The sequence below is a fragment of the Pogonomyrmex barbatus genome, unplaced genomic scaffold (genome assembly GCF_055798465.1).
Source record: "Pogonomyrmex barbatus isolate J1 unplaced genomic scaffold, ASM5579846v1 scaffold15, whole genome shotgun sequence".
In the NCBI taxonomy this organism is placed as follows: Eukaryota; Metazoa; Arthropoda; class Insecta; order Hymenoptera; family Formicidae; genus Pogonomyrmex; species Pogonomyrmex barbatus.
The window spans coordinates 6,001,725-6,020,736 of NW_028297111.1; the positions used below are offsets into that span (position 1 = coordinate 6,001,725).

At 33.7% G+C, this 19,012-nt stretch overlaps 2 protein-coding genes and 1 pseudogene across 5 annotated transcripts in view; all 3 read left to right on the top strand.

Annotated features, from left to right (window-relative positions):
* The window catches only part of LOC105429942 (uncharacterized), a 540,048-nt gene that overhangs the window by 424,289 nt on the left and 96,747 nt on the right, over positions 1-19,012 (top strand). The window lies entirely within an intron of this gene.
* Positions 141-18,558, top strand: LOC148937327 (uncharacterized; annotated as a pseudogene). Its single transcript, XR_016138543.1, has 3 exons — positions 141-408; positions 7,437-7,559; positions 7,742-18,558. The product of XR_016138543.1 is annotated as an uncharacterized LOC148937327 (transcript).
* LOC148937328 (uncharacterized) lies at positions 784-2,699 on the top strand. Its single transcript, XM_089073678.1, has 3 exons — positions 784-1,077; positions 1,465-2,152; positions 2,194-2,699. Exons 1-3 carry the CDS (start codon positions 784-786, stop codon positions 2,697-2,699), a joined length of 1,488 nt encoding a protein of 495 aa, XP_088929804.1.

The window sequence follows — 19,012 nt, forward strand, 5'->3', positions numbered from 1 at the left end:
TAATGTTCAACTTTATCGATTCACATAAATTAACGATACGATCTCCATAAATCAGATTAGCTGTGTGATCAAAGTGCTCTTCATATCAAGTGTTCTGTCTTCTGTCACTCTACTAAAGTGGAATACGTCTTGCAAAGAAAATGAAAAAAAAATAGTCAAAGGAAGCTATTTTATCTCTAATAGAGTCCTACAAAGAAGAACCAGGTTTATATGCGACAAACACACCTAATTATCACAATAAACATGTTCGAAATGAGGCATTAAAGAGAATATGCCACTGTCTCAATATTTAGATCTGGCACTGTAGAAAATGAATGCACTACAAAGTTTCACTACTTACGAACTCAATTTAATATCGAAAATGCAAAAGTGAAATCGTCAATAAAATCTGGAACTGGTATTAACGATGTAATTATAAAAATCTAATCTATTTCTAACCTGTCTAATTTATCTTACATCAATTTTTTTTTTTAGAATAGAGGGCGGTTCGAGTGGTGCGGACGTGTTCGAGTGGTGTCTGGCGGTTTTTTAGTGTTAGAAACCCTCGGATTAGGTAAATCAGCTCTTTTCAGAGCTTAATAGGTATAGACTGACGTGCAATAATAGGATCTATTAAGGAACGGGTATTATTATTAGGGCAATATAGAAGAAATAAAGAATTGCGAGGAGCCCCCGGGAGAGGGGGGGCGAGAGGAGAGAAGGGAAAGCATAAGCTTTGCACTGAGAGAGAATGAGACATTAAAGAGGACAATAAGGAGGCTCGAAGCAAGATTAAATGTAGAGATGAATGAAGAAAGCAACAAAGGAAAAAGGCCAGCGACGGAAGACACGCTGGATCAATTGATGTTAGATGCGACGAACATCAAGAATGAGAATGAAGAATGGAAAACTGTAGAAAGAAAGAAGAAAAAGGCAAGAAAACAAATTCCAAAGGCAATGAAGAGCGCGGGAGAAACTAATAATCCTATTGGCTCGAAGATACGTGATATAGGAGAGAACCAATCGGACGAAGAAATGGAAACGGAGGGGGAAGGAGACACGCCAGCAACGGCGGGCTGCAACAAAGGCATGCAGTCAGTAAGTAGTAGTGAAATACAACGGACAAATACTACGAATAATATGACAACGAGTAACGAGCAAAGGAAGAGGGAAGCATACGTGAGGGAGGATGATGTGCTTAAACATTAGCGAGATCGATGTGTCTAAGGTTAGTAGGAGACTGGAATTTGAAGAAAATTTCGGAAGCAACTACAAGGTCACACTTAGGATAACGGAAAGAGCAGGTACAGCCAAAAAAGGCAGCAATTACTTTAAGATTATACATATGTTAAAAGATAAAAGAATATATCCCAAACGTATAATGATGAATGGATTTAAGACGGCTATATTATATTTTTTAAATCCAATAGACGCGAACAGTGCAATTAAGAATATTAATGAAGACAAAGAAAAAGAAGGATACAGAGCGGGAATAGAAGACCGGGACACGTGCTTCAAAGGTGTTGTACCGCTATATCTAGACTCAATCATGGACTTCTACGATTTACTCACAAAACCAGAGGACGTCGTAAGAAAGAAATAGAAAGAATGATGAGAAGAAGATGGAACAAGGAGGAGAATAAGGTAGAATTCGAGCCGGTTGATTCGGTGATAATCACTTTTAAAGGAAACCAGCCTAGGGACAAGATAAGCTTTTTTAATGATCTAGCTGTACTAAGAGTAAGACCATATGTGGCCCCAGTAATGCAATGTTATAAGTGCTTCAGGTATGGACATAGAAAGATACATTGCAAGAGTGAAGAATGTTGCATCAACTGCGGTGAAAAAGCACATGGCCACTGCGACGAACCAATAAAGTGTCGCAACTGTGGAGAGGGACATAAATCTACAGACAGGAAGTGCGATGTATATGAAAGAAACCAAAGGATCAAAAAAGTGGTGGCATACAATAATGCTTCATATAAAGAAGCCATCGAAATTCTGGAAGGTAGTGAGGAAAGTCCTACTGAGGTTTATGACAGGTACGAAAAACCAAACAGCTGGCCACTCATTAACAAACCAGGACAGAAGACGAATCAGAGGCAGAAACCTCTATATAGAGATAAAGTGATAGGCAAAGAGAACAACAGAAAAGGAAAAGGAAAAGAAGGGTAAATAAGAAATGCCGATGATACAAGCAGCGATGATCTGCCATATCACTCACTCGACAATTCGGGTTTATAAGACAGGAAAAGAAGAGAGAGGATGGAAGAAGAAGGATAAAGACACCTGCAATGAGAACCAATTATTACGCACAGTTTAACACAAGAGAAGGAGAAATTACCAAAGAAAAGAGAGGAATCGCGCTAACACAGGAGAAGGAAGGAAACTTGCCAAACTTTACTAGCAGCGAGCAGGAGGGATACCCAATAGGGAAGACATTGATCACAGAGAATGAAAAAGGAAAGGAACTTATAACCAGACTGCTGGTTGCAATAGAGAAGGACTGGGATTTGAAATCCCTCTTGGAACAGGTACTTGACGAGCTCAGACGAGACAAAGGTTGGGAAGGAGACCAGACGAACAGAGAGCAAGATAAGGAACAACATCAGAAGGATATTATACGAGATAGAAACAGGATATATAGAGAAGAAAGAAAATGCAGAGAGAATAGGATAGTGGAGAAAATGACACAGGATTTTTGGAAGGATAACGAATAGATTAGTAGACAAATCATAGTATTAAGTTAGAATCTAAGAAACAGATTAAGATCCGTTTATCGTCATTTTAAAATAAGATTAGTAAGATTTAGATCGTCCATAAGATATAATAGATAAAACTTAAAGAATATTAGACAATAAGATTAACAATAAGGTAGTTCATAATCGTTATGTTTCACAGTACTAGTAGAACTACAGCCAATCCAAAAGACTGATACTCTCAGTAACTATTGTTAAGTTTTATATTCAGTTGCGTTTTAATTTTTAATTTTTTAATTTTTTATTTTTAATTTATTTTATTTCTATTTATTTTATTTTATTTTATTTTTGTTGTTTTATAAGAAAGGCCACTACAAAAACTTTTACCTAGAGTAATTTTTCTTTTTATAAAATATATAAGTTACCATTTTACCATACCTATACACAATGGCCCCAGTTACAATATTATTATGGAACTGTAGAGGAATCAGAAATAAAAAAGAAGAATTGGCCATGAGAATAAGAAATTATGATATCGCGGTTATAACTGAAACTAAACAACCAAAAAACGTTCCAATTTATTTTGCAGGCTATAAAACATATCGATCAAATAATCTAGATAGTAAGGGAGGAATAGCTATAGTGATACACAATAGACTAAAATTTGAGATTTTAAAGTGTCAGGAGGATATACACGAGTCGGTTGAAAGGTTGGGCATTACAATAAAGAACGTTTCAGAAAAAGTTAATATAGTCGCGGTATACAGGAGACCAGGCACTAGGCTGGGCAAATCCACATGGCGAAAGATACTCACAATCAACGGAAATACACACAAAACATACTATGCTGGAGATTTTAATGCACATAATACTATATGGAACTGCGGAGATACAGATAGAAATGGTGAAAACATGAGTGAGATAATGAATGAAAAAGATTTGGTATGTTATAATGAAGATACAAAATCCAGAATGGGAATGGTAGACCAGACCTCTAACAATTTAGACTTAATACTAAGACCAGCTGAAGATCTAAATAATATAAGGACATATCAATTACAGGATTCATGGGGTTCGGACCATTACCCAATAATAATGGAGATTGACTTTGAGGTCACAAACTACATCAAAAAGACAAATAGAATTTCATCAAGAAAGACGAAATGGGATGATTATAGTAGAAAGGTTATTGAAATCTGGGAAAAGGCAAGGAAAGAGTTAAAATTGGATTTAGGAGATAAGGACACACGGATAAAATACAATTTACTATGTGAAAGTATGAAAATGGCCATAGAAGAGATCACCCCGAGGAAAAGAGACAAGGAGAAAGAAAATGAAAACAATAAGATGAACAGAAAAAGATCACTCCCAATTAAATGGTGGGATGGAGAATGTGAAGAAGCGATTAGAAATAGAAAGAAAGCACAAAAGAAGTTTATCAGAAAAGGAACTATGCATGCATACATAGAATACAAGAGGTGCAGGGCCATGGCGAGAAAAGTGATCAAATCAAAAAAGACACAAAACTTCGAATCATTCTGCAAATCTATTAACAAGAATATAAGTATGAACTATGTATGGAATACGATGAGGATATTCAAGAACTGCAAAGCAAAGATAGAATGGAACAAATGGAAAAGCAGGAACAGAGAGGAAAGTATAAGAGAAATGATAGAAAAACTAGCTCCCCCGTCTGTGGAGAATTCACCGATGGAAATTAGAGAGGAAGGAGGAGAGATTGGGATGGAAGGATAATTTTACAGCAGCGCAATGGAAAAGAGCATTAAGTATGATAAGAAAGAATACATCATCGGGAAGAGATGGCATTGAGTATGATCAAGTTATTACCATACAGAATGCAATAGGAAATGCTGGTGATACTTAACGAAATATGGAAGAGGAATGTGCTACCAAGGAGTTGGCAGGAATATCAAGTGATTTTTCATCGACAAGCCAGGGCAAGAGAAGGTCAGACCGATAGCTCTGGCTTACCTCCTGTATAGGTAAAGTAAGAGAAAATGATAAACGAGAGACTGGTATGGTGGGCAGAGAAGAATAACCAGGGACCAAAATGGATTCAAAAGAGGAAGATCTTGTGCGGACAACTTGACGCAAATCACCACTGACATCAGGAATGGATTTTTTGGAGGGGAGCACACCACAGCGCTATTTGTGGACGTGACTGCGGCCTATGACAACGTAGATTTAAACATACTTATCGAGAAGCTAGAAGAGATAGGATCCCCAGTGATATAATAAGATTTGTATATGTGTGGAGTAGGGTCAGGTATACTCAGTTTATCGTATCTGGAGAGGAGACTGTGGATAGAAGGGTATATAAAGGCCTACCGCAGGGGGCTGTGCTGAACCCATTGCTGTACTCACTATACACGAGGAATATTACCGAGGAGCTAGGAAGGGGAATACGAACGGTTCAATTTGCAGACGATATTGCTATGTACACCACAAGTCTAAATAGAGAGTCAAATACTTTCGCAATCCAAGAGGCGGCCAACCGTCTGGCAAACAGATTGGAGGCGATGGGATTGGAATTAGAACCTAGGAAAACGGTTCTGGTGGAATTCAATAAGCACGGAGTACGAGATAAAAGGGTGAAGATAAGATTAGGAGAGATGGACATACAGAATAGTGGGGGACAAGGTTTCTTGGGTTATGGTTTGACAACAAGGTTAACTTTCACCATCAGGTTGACCTGGTCAGAAGCAAAGTTAAGAAGGCAAATGGACTCATGAAATATTTAAATAAAAAGAAAAGAGGCATAGAAGTCAACACAGCGCTGCTGCTTTACAAAAGTATAGTAAGGTCTGTTGTGGACTATGGTTTATTTATTTACTTCCCTAGAGAAGCCAACCAAAGGCTAGTAATGGAAAGAACTCAGTACGCAGGTCTCAGGATAGCAGGCTACAGAAATAGCACATCGAATAACGTAATTATAGCGGAATCAAAAGTTATGTTGTTACAGAATAGAGCAGAAATGCTAGCGAGGAATTTTCTTTTGAAGATTATGATATATGGAGATGAAGACATAAGACTGAGAATAGATCAATTGGAAGCAAATGAAAACTACGAACGTTATATTAGACCCACATCGAACAAAAGTTGCCTGGGAAATGCTTGGTCGAGGATAAAATGGTTAAGGAAACACACAGGAAAAAGCAGAAAATTTGAAATTTTCGAGACAGATTATGAGGAAATTACGGAGGAAATGGAAACCGATAAATATACAGCGAAACAATGGAAAAAGAAAATTCACACAAACAAACAGTTGATTGAAGCTATCGTAGAAAATAATAAAATCAGAGGCACTATCAAGGTAATGTACACTGACGGCTCCAGTGGGAGAACGAGCAAATCTACAGGAGTGGGATTGGTCATAGAAGAACAAGAAACAGCATACAATATAAGCCTACATAAGCCAGCCCAATATAACCAAAAGAATGCTCATCATTCACAGCAGAAGCTTTCGCAGTCAAAACCAGCTAGAACTTATTCATCAAGAAAAAATAGAAGAAAGACAAAATTATTTAATCCTCACCGATTCACTCTCAACTATATAAGCTCTAGAGAACAACTTACTTCAGGTATATAAAAATATGTATATAACAAAAGCCAGATCCTTATATAGGAAGATTATAAACAGCAAGAAATGTAGAATTATTATAGGATGGGTCCCTGCGCAGGGGTCACGGGTAATGAAATAGCAGATAAATTGGCGAAAGAGGCTTCTCAAAAACCCTCCTCGGAGGAAATCAAGGTTCCGTATAGCGACTTCAGAAGTATCTTTAAACGAGAATTATGGAATAATACACAAAATAGGATCATAAAAGATGCAGAGTACAAAGGAAAATTTTACTTTGAGAACTTTTATAAAAGAAAAAGGAGAAAACCGTAGTTCAGTGATATTAACGAGGAGAGATATTTTATAGTATGGATTAATAGAATTAGATCAAATCATTTTAACCTGAATGAATCATTAGCCAGGAAGGGGTATATAGAGGACGCTAGGTGTGATTGCGGAAATGAGTGCGAAAGTTTGGAGCATGTAGTGTGGAGATGTGTGAGGTATGATGAGGAGAGAGTGGGGATGGACTTGGAGTTGAGGAGAGTGGGGGTGAGAGGAGAAGTGAACGGTCGCAATAAGAGAGCTGGATTGGGTGGTGTTGAAGTGCATTTACAAATTCTTTAAAAAAATAAATAGAATCATTTAATCATCTAATATAAGATATAGAGAAATTTAAAAGGGATTTAGATAAACCTATGTCATATAACCCCAGGGTTGAAGACACACAATCGGAAATAATCCGACGTCCTCCAACCGGAGGAAAAAAAAAAAATCTTACATCAATTCTTATAATTTTTTTTTGGACAAATGAGAGTCAAGCATTACAGTTGTTATGCACAAATTAGTCACAAACTGAATGTGATATTAAAATAAATTACTAATAAAAATATGTTCAAACATTTCGATTTTTTTTTGGACTACTCAATGGAAAATTGCGTATATACATTCATAGAAATTTCAGTGATGAGGAAAAAGAGTCAAAACATTCGAATATTTTTGTTTGTAATTTATTCTAATAATAATACTAATATTTGCTAATTTGTGCGCATTATTTACAGTACTTGATTCTTATTTATTCTTGTTTTATTATTTAATCTTTTTGAGAACTCTTTAATTAATGACTTAATATTTACTGTTTTATTTTCACCAAAGCTTGTTTTTTAAAATATTTATAGATGTACAAACCGAATCTCTGGTACTTTGATCATTTAAAATATTTAGAAATTTACTTTATGCCTCGGAAAAGTCGAAATTTTATAGAGAAAAATTTTATAGAAAAACGATTGACTTTAAATGAGGTAAAATGTGACTTTTATACTAAAAACTAAATAATCAATGTAAATAACTATAAATTATTTTTATTATAATTTTGTATTTTATAAATTATTTATTTTTATTGTCTGTAAACTGTTAGAATTTTATTGTTTCTTAATAACAGTAATTATTTATTTTTTACATTGTTTATATTTTTGTACTATAGAATGAAGAATTATTTGAGACTGAAGAATTTTCTGAAATGAATGAGGTTGGAAGGAGAATGGTTAGAAAATACGTATCCAAGAGAATTCTACTGATAAATCCAACCGAGTTAACTTCAATTTTTACTAAATCATCAGAAGTTATAGCTACATCAGTCAATGATCAGTTTTCACCAATTACCAGTTTCCATTCAAATACATTTGTAACTCCTAATAGAACATTTTTTCCTATAAATAATCCTCGTCCACCTCTTTCAATTAATCCAACAAATTCTACCACATCTTCATCAGGAATCAGCAGTCGCACACCTTGCCCATCTCCGGTACCCAAAACCACAAAGAAACGCAAATTAAATACTGGCGGCGATTATACTGGAGCTATTAAGGCATTAACAGATTAAATAAAACAACTCATAGTTATAAAGTCAACAAATGAAACTAATAATATTTTAAATGCCTCAGATCCTATTGATATCTGTATGATATTTGTAGGATCAATATTAAAACGTTTCAAAAATGAAAGATTTAAATTTCAAATAATGAATAAATTATCAAATGATCATAAGTGCCAGCATTGAAGATCTAGAAGAAGAATATTTTAACTGATAGAACTGAAAGACTGATAAACTAAGATAGTCTAAGATAGACTTGAAATTATGATTGATTTTTTTCTTTTTTTTCTGATTTTTTATTTTCTGATTTTTTTTCTATTTTTTTTTTATATATGAAAACAAAATTTTACTTAATATTCTTTATTCTTTTTTTTATTTTTAAAAGTTATAAAGTAAAACAATTTTAGTTTATTAGTTTCAATGTTTCATTTTTTTATTACTGAATAAAATTAAAAGAAAATGCTCTTAATTTGTCACAATCAAGTATTCTGCTTTTTTTAATTTCAAAATATGTAATTATCAGAAATAATGCTTTTTCTTTATGTGCAAATTTAATAAAATTATAGTTATATTCAGAACGTGGTTTAACACGAAATAGATGTATATTTAAGTATAGATTGAGTAAGGCACAAAGAACTGCTGAAAATGTATTTGGTATTTTTGCTAATAGATTCAGAGTTGTTTTATATCCCATATATATATATATATATATATATAATTTGCTATAAACAAAGTAGATTTTATACACATATGCAAAATGTATATTTTGCTGTTTGCTCTTTGGATTGCATTTCTTATTATTCTATATATTGAAAAAAAAGACATTGTAATGAGGAAAGCAATTTCTTCTCGGATAAGACTGAGTGTAACCATTTGATATTTAGCAACTAACAACTCATTTCAAAATTGTGGATATATTCCACAAGAATCGCTCCAAATACTCTGTCGCACATTATACCAAAAACATTACAAGAAATTTACAGCTATTTCTGTGAATTGATTAATGTGTAAACGCCGCATACTTTCTAAGTATTATATAATTTTAAGTAAAATAAAATTTTGTTTTTTTTTCAAATATAGAATGTTTCAAATATGTGTATGTAGAAAATCTAGATAGAAATTTAAATGATTATTGTATAATAAAAAAATAAATGTTATTAAAATATATAAATATAAATATAAATATAAATTTGATATTTTATAAGATTTGTATCTTATCTTGGATTATTTTAGGATTATTTTATTATTTTAGAAATTTTGTATTTAAAAAATAATCATATAATAATTCTTTTTCGCAAAGTTCTTTATTAAAAAAAGCAAGTCACTGTTACAAATATTTAATGATAAAATAATTATTTTTAACAGTTTCCTCTCTCTATAGAGTGTACTGACATGGGATAGCACCAACTGTATTAAAGTATGCGGTAAACATATCTCTTACTTCTGCAGCTGCAACAGATGAATGATTTTCACCTTGTTGACCTATACTACATAATCTTGACTCAAGTATTTCTGAATTTTCTTTTCTATATTCAGAAGGAACATAACATTGTATTCTTTTTTGTAAAAGAAAATTATGAAGAAGGACACATGCATATGTTATAATCTTTACCAGCCTGTTCAGCCAATCGCGGACGGCGCAGTACGGTAGGCCATACATACACACACACACACACACACGCGCGCGCGCGCGCGCGCGCGCGCTCTTGCATCCTCCTTTCGCACATTAAGTCTCTGTCTCCTCTCGAGACGCATGGTGGCTCAACAATCAAGCAACCATCAACTATAATATGTATATGTGTTTGTCTGTACATGTGTATTTGTGTGGAGGAGGGGACTAAATGTATGCTATTATTTAGCTCCAAAAGCACATGTTTTAAAATGTTGGAGAAACAATAAGTAACACATACTAATTTTTACCTACTTACTCAGCACACATACACACCAACAAACATACATAAGCACGCTATAAATATATAATAGATATATTGTGTGTGGGGGGATGGAAGGACGTGCGCGCGCGCGCATGTGTGTGTGTGCTGAGTAAGTGGGTAAAAATTACTATATGTTATTTGTTGTTGCTTCAACATTTTAAAACATGAGCTTTTAGAGCTAAATAGTAGCATACTATTTAGCTTCCTCTTCCACACACAAAACATACATATGCACAGGCAAACACATATACACATATACACATAGATCTTTCTCAAATGTGTAGGTAAATCGCATATTATTTTCTAAAATCTCTTGATTTATTAAAAAAATTGATTTAGAACGTTACAAAAATAATGATGAAGTACAACATTTTAAACATAGCAAAAAACTAACCAGTTTTAAGCTGTGCCTAAAGAAACTTAATCAGAAAATTAAGAATGATAATAGAAATAAATTTCAATCAATTTCATAGAGGATCAAAAACACGTGGTTTTGTGCAGAATCCTTTATTTAAGTAATATACTTACTTAAATTAAAATTATTTTAAGTAATTTTATTTAAAAACATAGCAGCTAAAGAGCTGAAAAAATATATTCAGATAATGACCTCGAAAAAACTTTTACCGCTGTCTGTTCTGGGAAAAATATAAGCAATATAAAGAAAACTGTGGGAATATCCAGAACTACACTTTTGTATAAATATAAAGGAAAATTGCCAATTGAAAAAAATGTAGGTCCGAGGCCTGACACTATTTCTAACTAAAGATGAAGCTGAAATTGTGAAATGGATTATCCATCTTAATCAGCGAGGTTTTCCTATTACAAAAAATCTATTAATAGCATGGAATTATTGATAAAAAGCTTGGCATGAGATATACCATTCAAGGACGTCTTAGACATCATTGATACGAATCCTTTTTAAGAAATTACATTCAGAATTACATCAAGAATTTCACAAAATTTTTCTCATAATCGAGCATCTTAAACAGAGAAGATACGAGAATAATTCACAGAAGCAATTTGAAATTTTCATGAAGGTTAAGAAATAAAAAATTTGGGTCGGTCAACTTGACAACAAAGAACTTTTTACTTTTGTCATTTCAAAATCTTCCAATTTCTTTTAATTCTCCATTATTAATTCACAATTTTGTTTTATTATTCGTTATTTTCTCTTCTTTCTTACTTTTTCTGTACTGTTAGTTTTATTATGTTTTTAATTTCTATCCATATTATTTTCCATTTCTTCTTTTAAGAAGTGATGACAGATCGCGCAATCTCATACAGAAGAAAACTTTGTTATAAATATTGATACTAAAACAATAATTACAAGTAACAATAGATATAATTGAAAATAAAACTGAAAATTTATTTAATATTGACGTATGCGTGAACATGACGAGCATCACGAACGGTAAGAGTGAAACCCGAAACTGTCTGACAGAAATTACCGAACATGGAAAACCGAGAATGAAATGGCTTTTGAGAGGAAAGGGCTTAGACTACGTACTCGGGAAGGTGAAACTAGATCTAGCTACCGCAGCTGAGTACACCAGCTTAACGACAACAAAACGATAGTGGCCATAGGTTTAAATTTAAAAACAGATCAGCAGATACATGTAGAAGATTGCCGGAATGCAGTCGAAGCGTGACGACCGCTAGAACAGGTCCACGAACTTAAGTCAAGAATAATCATACAGTTTAAAAAGGTTTTTTATCACTTACAAATGAAAAGTGAAGAGAGTATGTCCTCGTATGTCGCGAGAGCGAAGATTGCTGCCGCCAATCTTAGAAACGCTGAAAGATGAAGACTTAGCGTACGTTATTAACCAAACTTCCAGACAGTTATGAAAACTTGAACATAATATTAGCGAATTTATCGCATAACAAATTTACATCAGCGGAAATAAAAAGAGTTTTGTTAGCAGAAAGGAGCGTCCCATTTGACCACGTTACGATTGACCACAGCCACTCACAGCAGCCGGTATCTAGAGATTTTCCTCTGTTTCAAACGCTATAAGTGACTGGTGGTCAATTGCAACGAGTCCTATCCTTAGCAGAATATGATAGGTGCCAAGACTTGACGATAAAACGAAATTATCGAAGGAAGTGTTAGCCATGTACAAGAAGACTGAAGATAAGAGGGCTAAATTTCGAGTAACGAGAAATCTAAATCATATACTTGTTTTAATTGTAGAAAAGTCGGTCACTTCGCAAAAGATTGCCAATCAAAGAAGGATAAAACAAAACATTTGGCTCAAAACAAAGGAAAGACTATGACACATTTCTCATATTCTTAAATAACGTCGATATCGAAAACGTCTGAATATTGGACAGCGGATGCATCCATGTGTAAGCGATGAGATTGGTTTACAATCTTCCGAAATATGAATTACTGAGGTAATAAATACGGCAGCAGATCTGCGGGCAAAAGGTATGGGCAATATTTTCTTAAAAACTTTTGTCGCTAACACAGAAAAAGATATAATTCTTCGAGATGTTTATTGCGCTTCAAACGTTAAAAAAGACTCAATGTTCGTCGCAAATAGAGAGAAAAGGGAAGAAGTTATTAATAAGAAAAGGGAAAGTGAAAATTAGAAAGCTCGACACTAAGAAAATCGTATGCGAGGCGCGAAGACAAAATGACTTATATATATTAAAAGTCAAAATAGACAGAGACGTACCGGAAGAAAAATTAAAAGAAGTAATGCCATAAAAGTGATATCAATGATTTATGGCGTCGAAGATTTTGCCACCGAAGATTAATAATAATACATTAAAGAAATTAGTTGATACAGCATTATCGGATTAGACTATTATGGACAAGTACACATGCAAAGCATGCTATATCGGAAAGACTATAAAAGTCGCGTGCAGAAAGCTAAAATCAAGATAGACAAGAAACGTATGCGAACTAATCCACTCAGATTTATGCGGCTCCACGTCTGTTAAATCGATAGGCGGGAGTAGATATTTTATAACATTTACGGACGATTTCTTACGAAACGTTACGATAAAATCAAAAAATCAAAGATCAAAACTTGCGTACGAAACTATATCGCTAGAGTAAAGAGTACGAGAGAAATAGAAAAGTGAAACAGTTTTGAACGGATAACGGTTTGGAACCATTTGCACGGAGCAATTTGAAAGATACGATTATTTGGTCTATGCACAATTACCGAATCAAAGACGAAACAAGTTGAATGATAAAATAGCTGAATGCATATTCGTCGGTTACATAAATCAAACGAAGGGGTACCGACTATGATCCACAGAAATGTTCACAAAAAGGAGATGTTATTACGACAAAACAAAAAAAAAATTTGCAAAAAACAAAGTACGAGTAAATTTACCAAGAGGCAACACAAACATTTAAGTATAACGAAATCTGGTTCAAAGATAATCACGATTCGAATACAGAAGAAATTGAGTCTGTGTGAGAGCCTGTGAGAATTAAAATCGTCAGGCGGCCGAAAGAAAAGTCCGATTAAGCCAGAAAAATCCGAAGAAGAAATGGAGAGTATTCCTGAGAAAGAAGAGATAGTGAAGGAACACAAAGAGACACATGTTGAGAGATAGAAGAAGTTCAACGATTACTTGAAGACGAATACTCAACAGAACAAAAAGATATGGAAGTGAATCTGATGGAAATAAGCGAGCCATGGGACGCTAGCAAAGCATTAGCTTCTCCACAAGCCAAACATTGGAAACGTGCTGTTAGAGAAGAGTTAGACAGTTTAATACGGAGAAGAACGTGGAAGATTACTGACATACCAGAGAGGAAGCGATGTATTGGAAGCAAGTGGGGTCTTCAAACTAAAGACGGGTGCTGACGGCAAAGTCGCGAGATATAAAACTAGATTAGTAGCACAAGATTTTGCCCAAGAGAAAGGAATAGATTATAACGAGACATATTCACCAGTAGCAAACTTCTCGGTAATCACATTATTATTAATTATCGATCAAATACGAACAAAATATGTGGTGTACAAGACACATCGATGTTAAAAACGCATACTTATATGGAAAACTACAAGAAGAAATTTATATGAGATTACCTCTCTTCATGACATTACAGAAAGAGAAATAGTCAGACTATTACGTCCGATCTACAGGCTGAAGCAATCAGGGAGGAATTGGAATGATGAACACGAATTCTTTATCAAAATGGGATTCAAACTTCAGTCATTAAACTGCGCATATCGAAAAGGACGCTGGCTAATAGTCGTAATATATAGATGACATTTTCATGTTCTCAAACGAATCAAATTTGATTACGGAAAGAGTCAAAATCATTGGTAAGAAATATGAAATAAAAGATCTCGGCAAAATACATCACGCAGTAGGAGTAAAGCTGGAACGAAAATCAAGTGGCAAAACGCATTTGACTTAAAAGGCTTACATCAAATCAATTTTAAAGAAATATAACATGCGAGAATGCAAAAGAGCATCAATATCATTGGATCCAAGAATGAAGATGAGCAAGGAAAATTGTCCAAAGAACATGAAGAGAAAGAAAGAATATCACACGTACCATACAGAAAACTAATAGGATCATTAATGTATCTGGCATAGTATACGAGACCGGACATCGCATTTGCAATCTCGAAGTTATCGCGCAGTATAACTTCAGTTCTGGAAAGATTTATTGGGATCAAGCAAGACACGTCTGCCGCAACATTTGAATAAAAATAAGGAACTCGGAATCATTTACGAAGTAGGAAATGGACAAGAGATCCAAGTTTATTGCGACACAGACTGAACTGGAAACTTAGACGACAGGCATTCCTATTCTCGAATTGTAATGATGATAGCAGGAAACCTTATCCATTGGCGATCAACGAAGCAAACTGTCAGTTTCCACAATGGAAGCGGAATATGTCGCATTGTTGAGTTGGAGTCAAAGAAATATGGTTAAATATGTTTCTATCTGAACTTGAATTTTGTTGAATGAACTATCATTTTTCGAATGTTTTGTGATAACAGATCAATAGACTTCTCCAAATACAGAATGGAGAAAAGCTGAACAAAGCACATAGATATCTCCTATTATATTTTAAAGGAAAAAGTCGAAGATGAACTGCTGGAACTGTCATATGTCATCCAACGAAAACTCGGCAGATATGATAACTAAAAGATTAAAGCGAGTCGCTCACGATTATTGCTTAAAGAAAATGGGTCTGGACATCGTAAAGTGGAGGATTGATGGATAATTGCTCGCCCAGATCGAAATCGATCATCTACGAGCCGTGAGCGGATTAATCACATGTCACGCTACCTCGGTAGATCGATGGATGATCTATGATGATGGATGATCTATGTTAGAGGTCGGCAAAACACTGAAATTGAGCACGGGCGTTCGCGGGCACCCGCAAGTGCCCGCCTGTGTGCACATCTCAGGAGCGTATCTAATATTTTTTGTACCTTAGAATAAAGTTTCGCATTTCACATTTACAAAAATAGCGTTGCATGTATATGTGTTCAACTTATATTTAATTAATTTTTTATTAGTCAAATAAAGAAATGTGTATGTGTAATCTGTTACACTCAAAATAAAAGAAAAACTTTGTTATATTATACAATTTTTAATGAATTATATGCTAAAGCACAAATTTTGATAACTTACAATATTTAAAAATAGAGATAAGCATTTTAATTAAAATTTTCCTATAATGAGTGCTTATTATTAGGACAATCAAAATATACACATTTCTTTATTTGACTAATAAAAAAATTAATTAAATTAATTAAAATTAATTAAATATAAGTTGAATTTATAAGAACTTATGCATTTTGAGTCCTATTACAATATATTTTTGCATATTTCATCTTTAAACGATTTAGCTAAACTGTTATAAAAAAATTTTATGATATTATAAAGATTCGAGTACTAGTAATTTAAGACTGCACTCGTTCACATATACATGCAACGCTATTTTGTAAGTGTGAAATGCGAAACTTTATCTCAAGATAAAAAATATTAGATACGCTCCTGAGATATGCACACTCACAGGCGCCCGCGGGCGCCCGTGTCCAATTTGAGCGTTTTGTCGACCTCTATTAGATTAATGCATGTTATCAATAAAACAATAATTCGACCTTTTAACTTATTCTTTTATAATAAAATTTGTGCTTTTTTTATAGTAGACATTTCAAAGAATATTTTAATATAAAATCAAATTGATTTATTTATTTTTAATATGTTTAAAATTAATAATAAATAAGTGAAAAATAAGGCTTTGGGAATGGCACAATAAACAATGCGCAATTTAATATGAAATTCTTTCTTTATTCTTACATTTCCATCATATATTTTGGTTCTAATAATTGAGTCATTTTTAGTGATACAATTTGAAAGAACTCTACTGCAGTACAGAAATTTGTGTGTCGCTCACCTCGGTTACTTTATCGCATGAAGGAAATAATTTAATCACATTCTTAAATAATAAACAGAAATTATGTAATAACTTGAATTTTTTTGTCTATTATGAATTGAATGTTTGCTGTCTTACTTACCGCATCAGAGTTAAGTCGTACATAATAAGTAGTCGATTTAAACAAATTTTATACAGAATTTAAATTGCTTAGAAAATTGAAGTTAAATTATACTCGTCAAAGGACAGTCAAGTAATAAGAAAATTGATAAATCAAAATGTAACAAAACTACAAAACAATGAGAGGTCAAAAAACATTTATAATTTGTTGAGAACCGAAACATAGGCGTGGTATAAAAACTCAGTGTTCGTTTGTAAATTTAATGTATTATTCTCATGTAGTTTGATACACAGCATCTCTGAAATCAATCTTTTATCCTAGTCACGTTCTAAGTTTAAAATTTTAATTTTGTCCCATGCTAATTCATGATTATATTCTAATTTGTAATTCTGATTAATCATCGATTTAGTATCCATGTTCCTTCGAATATGATTGCGATATTCATTTAATCTTATTTTTAGCTGTCTTTTAGTTTGTCCGATGTAACATTTTTCACAATTATTGCATTTAATTTTATATACTACATTTTTACGTGAATCTGATGGGATCTTGTCTTTATGGGCACGTATAAATTCATTCAATTTATTAATATTAAAAAACACTAATTTAGTATCAAGTTCATTTATTATCTCTTTGAATTTGACCCATTATCGAGTTAAAAGGGGTTGTAAATCATTTAGTTTTTGTCTGTGTCCCCCCCTTCACTTTCATTTATAAAAATATCTATTGGTGTGTCATTCCATCTATAAATTTGAAATTTTTTGCGGGAAATACAATTGAAAATAAAATTAAGAGGATAATCATTGTTTAACAGGATGGACAAAATTTCCTCAAGATTTTTTTGGTGATATTTGTTTAAAATTAACTTAAACTAATTATGCCCGTTATGCTCCGAATTCCCTTATATATATTATATATTATATATTATATATTATTTTTTGTTATTAAAGTATAAATGAAAATTAAAATTTCATAACATCTGTGATTATAACATAATAAATCTAATATAAAGTTTAATGCAAAATGTATATATTAATAGTATTAGTAGTAGAACAGAAAAATAAAATATTTTAAGAACATAACGTACAAATATAAACATGATTCGCATCATTTAATCTTAATAATTAATTCTCATCATTTAATCATTTTAATCGTTTTAATCAATCTAATTTCCATTATTTAATTATTTTAATAATCATTTTTTTAATTATCTTTTTCTTATTTTTTTTTTATTTACCCTCGTACGTATACAGAGTCACGTTGGCCCGTGAGCGATAAGACAGCTCAGAATGCGGCAGCGGTTAATGATAGCGTTCAAAAAATCCTTATGAAAACGATCACGATATTATATTAGGTATACAAAAAAGTTCTGAGCTTTTTTTTGCAAAATTCAATCTTTATTCAAAAACAAACAAAAAAATATTAATCAGCGAAATATTCCCCGTTTGCATCAACGATCTTTTGCCATCTTTCGGGTAGCTTGCGAATTCCTTTGATGATAGAAGCTCACCGGCTTCGAAGCGATAAAGTCATCAATGCATTTTCGTATCTCTTCAAATCTTACGAAATGTGTATCAGCCAAATGATGCTGCAACGACCGGAACAGGTATTAATCGGAAGGAATGTCTGGGTTATACGCCGCGTGCGGGAGAAGTTCCCAGCCTAACGCGCCACCCTAACGGGGATTTGAAAGAATACATGTATATATGTATATTGTAATATATATATATATATATATATATGTATCATTGTATTGTTGACGTGTTATTCTAAACACGTTATTTGCGATAAATATCATCACATGCCTCGGTAGTCGAAAGGATAAGATGCCTGTCCGGTAAGCAGGAGATCCAGATTCGATTCCTGGCTGAGGTGGTATTTTTTCGCAAAATAATTACGAGTTTTCACGACTGGTTCGTGGTCGGGCCCCGCCGTGACGCACACCCTCCCTTCTTATTCGGGGGCTCGAGCCATGCTTGATGCAATCTCTCCTGTCGTGCTCCAGGAGGATTATTTGTATATTTGCCAATGGCGTTGGAGGGTGTCGCCGCTGCAGTCCGACCTGCATCCATCGAGAGAATAGGACCATCAAAGATATGGTCCTGAGTCGCTTTCGCAACATGTGGTCGAGCATTGTCATGAAGCAAGATCACTTTACGACGTCCTTGGCCAGTAAATGGCCTCTTTTCTTCTAATGCATCGCTCAAATTGGTCAATTGTTGTTGGTAGCGATCTGTCGCGATTGTTTCACCCGGTTGTAACAACTCGTAATACAACATACCTTTCCAATCCCACCAGATACAGAACAAAGCTTTCTTGGCGTGCATATTGGCATCGATGTCAAAGGTTGATCAGGGTCAACTCATGATTTTCTACGTTTAGGGTTATCATAAAGAATCCACTTTTCATCGCCTGTAATGATTTTGTGCAGAAAATCTTTTTTCCGGAACTTTGA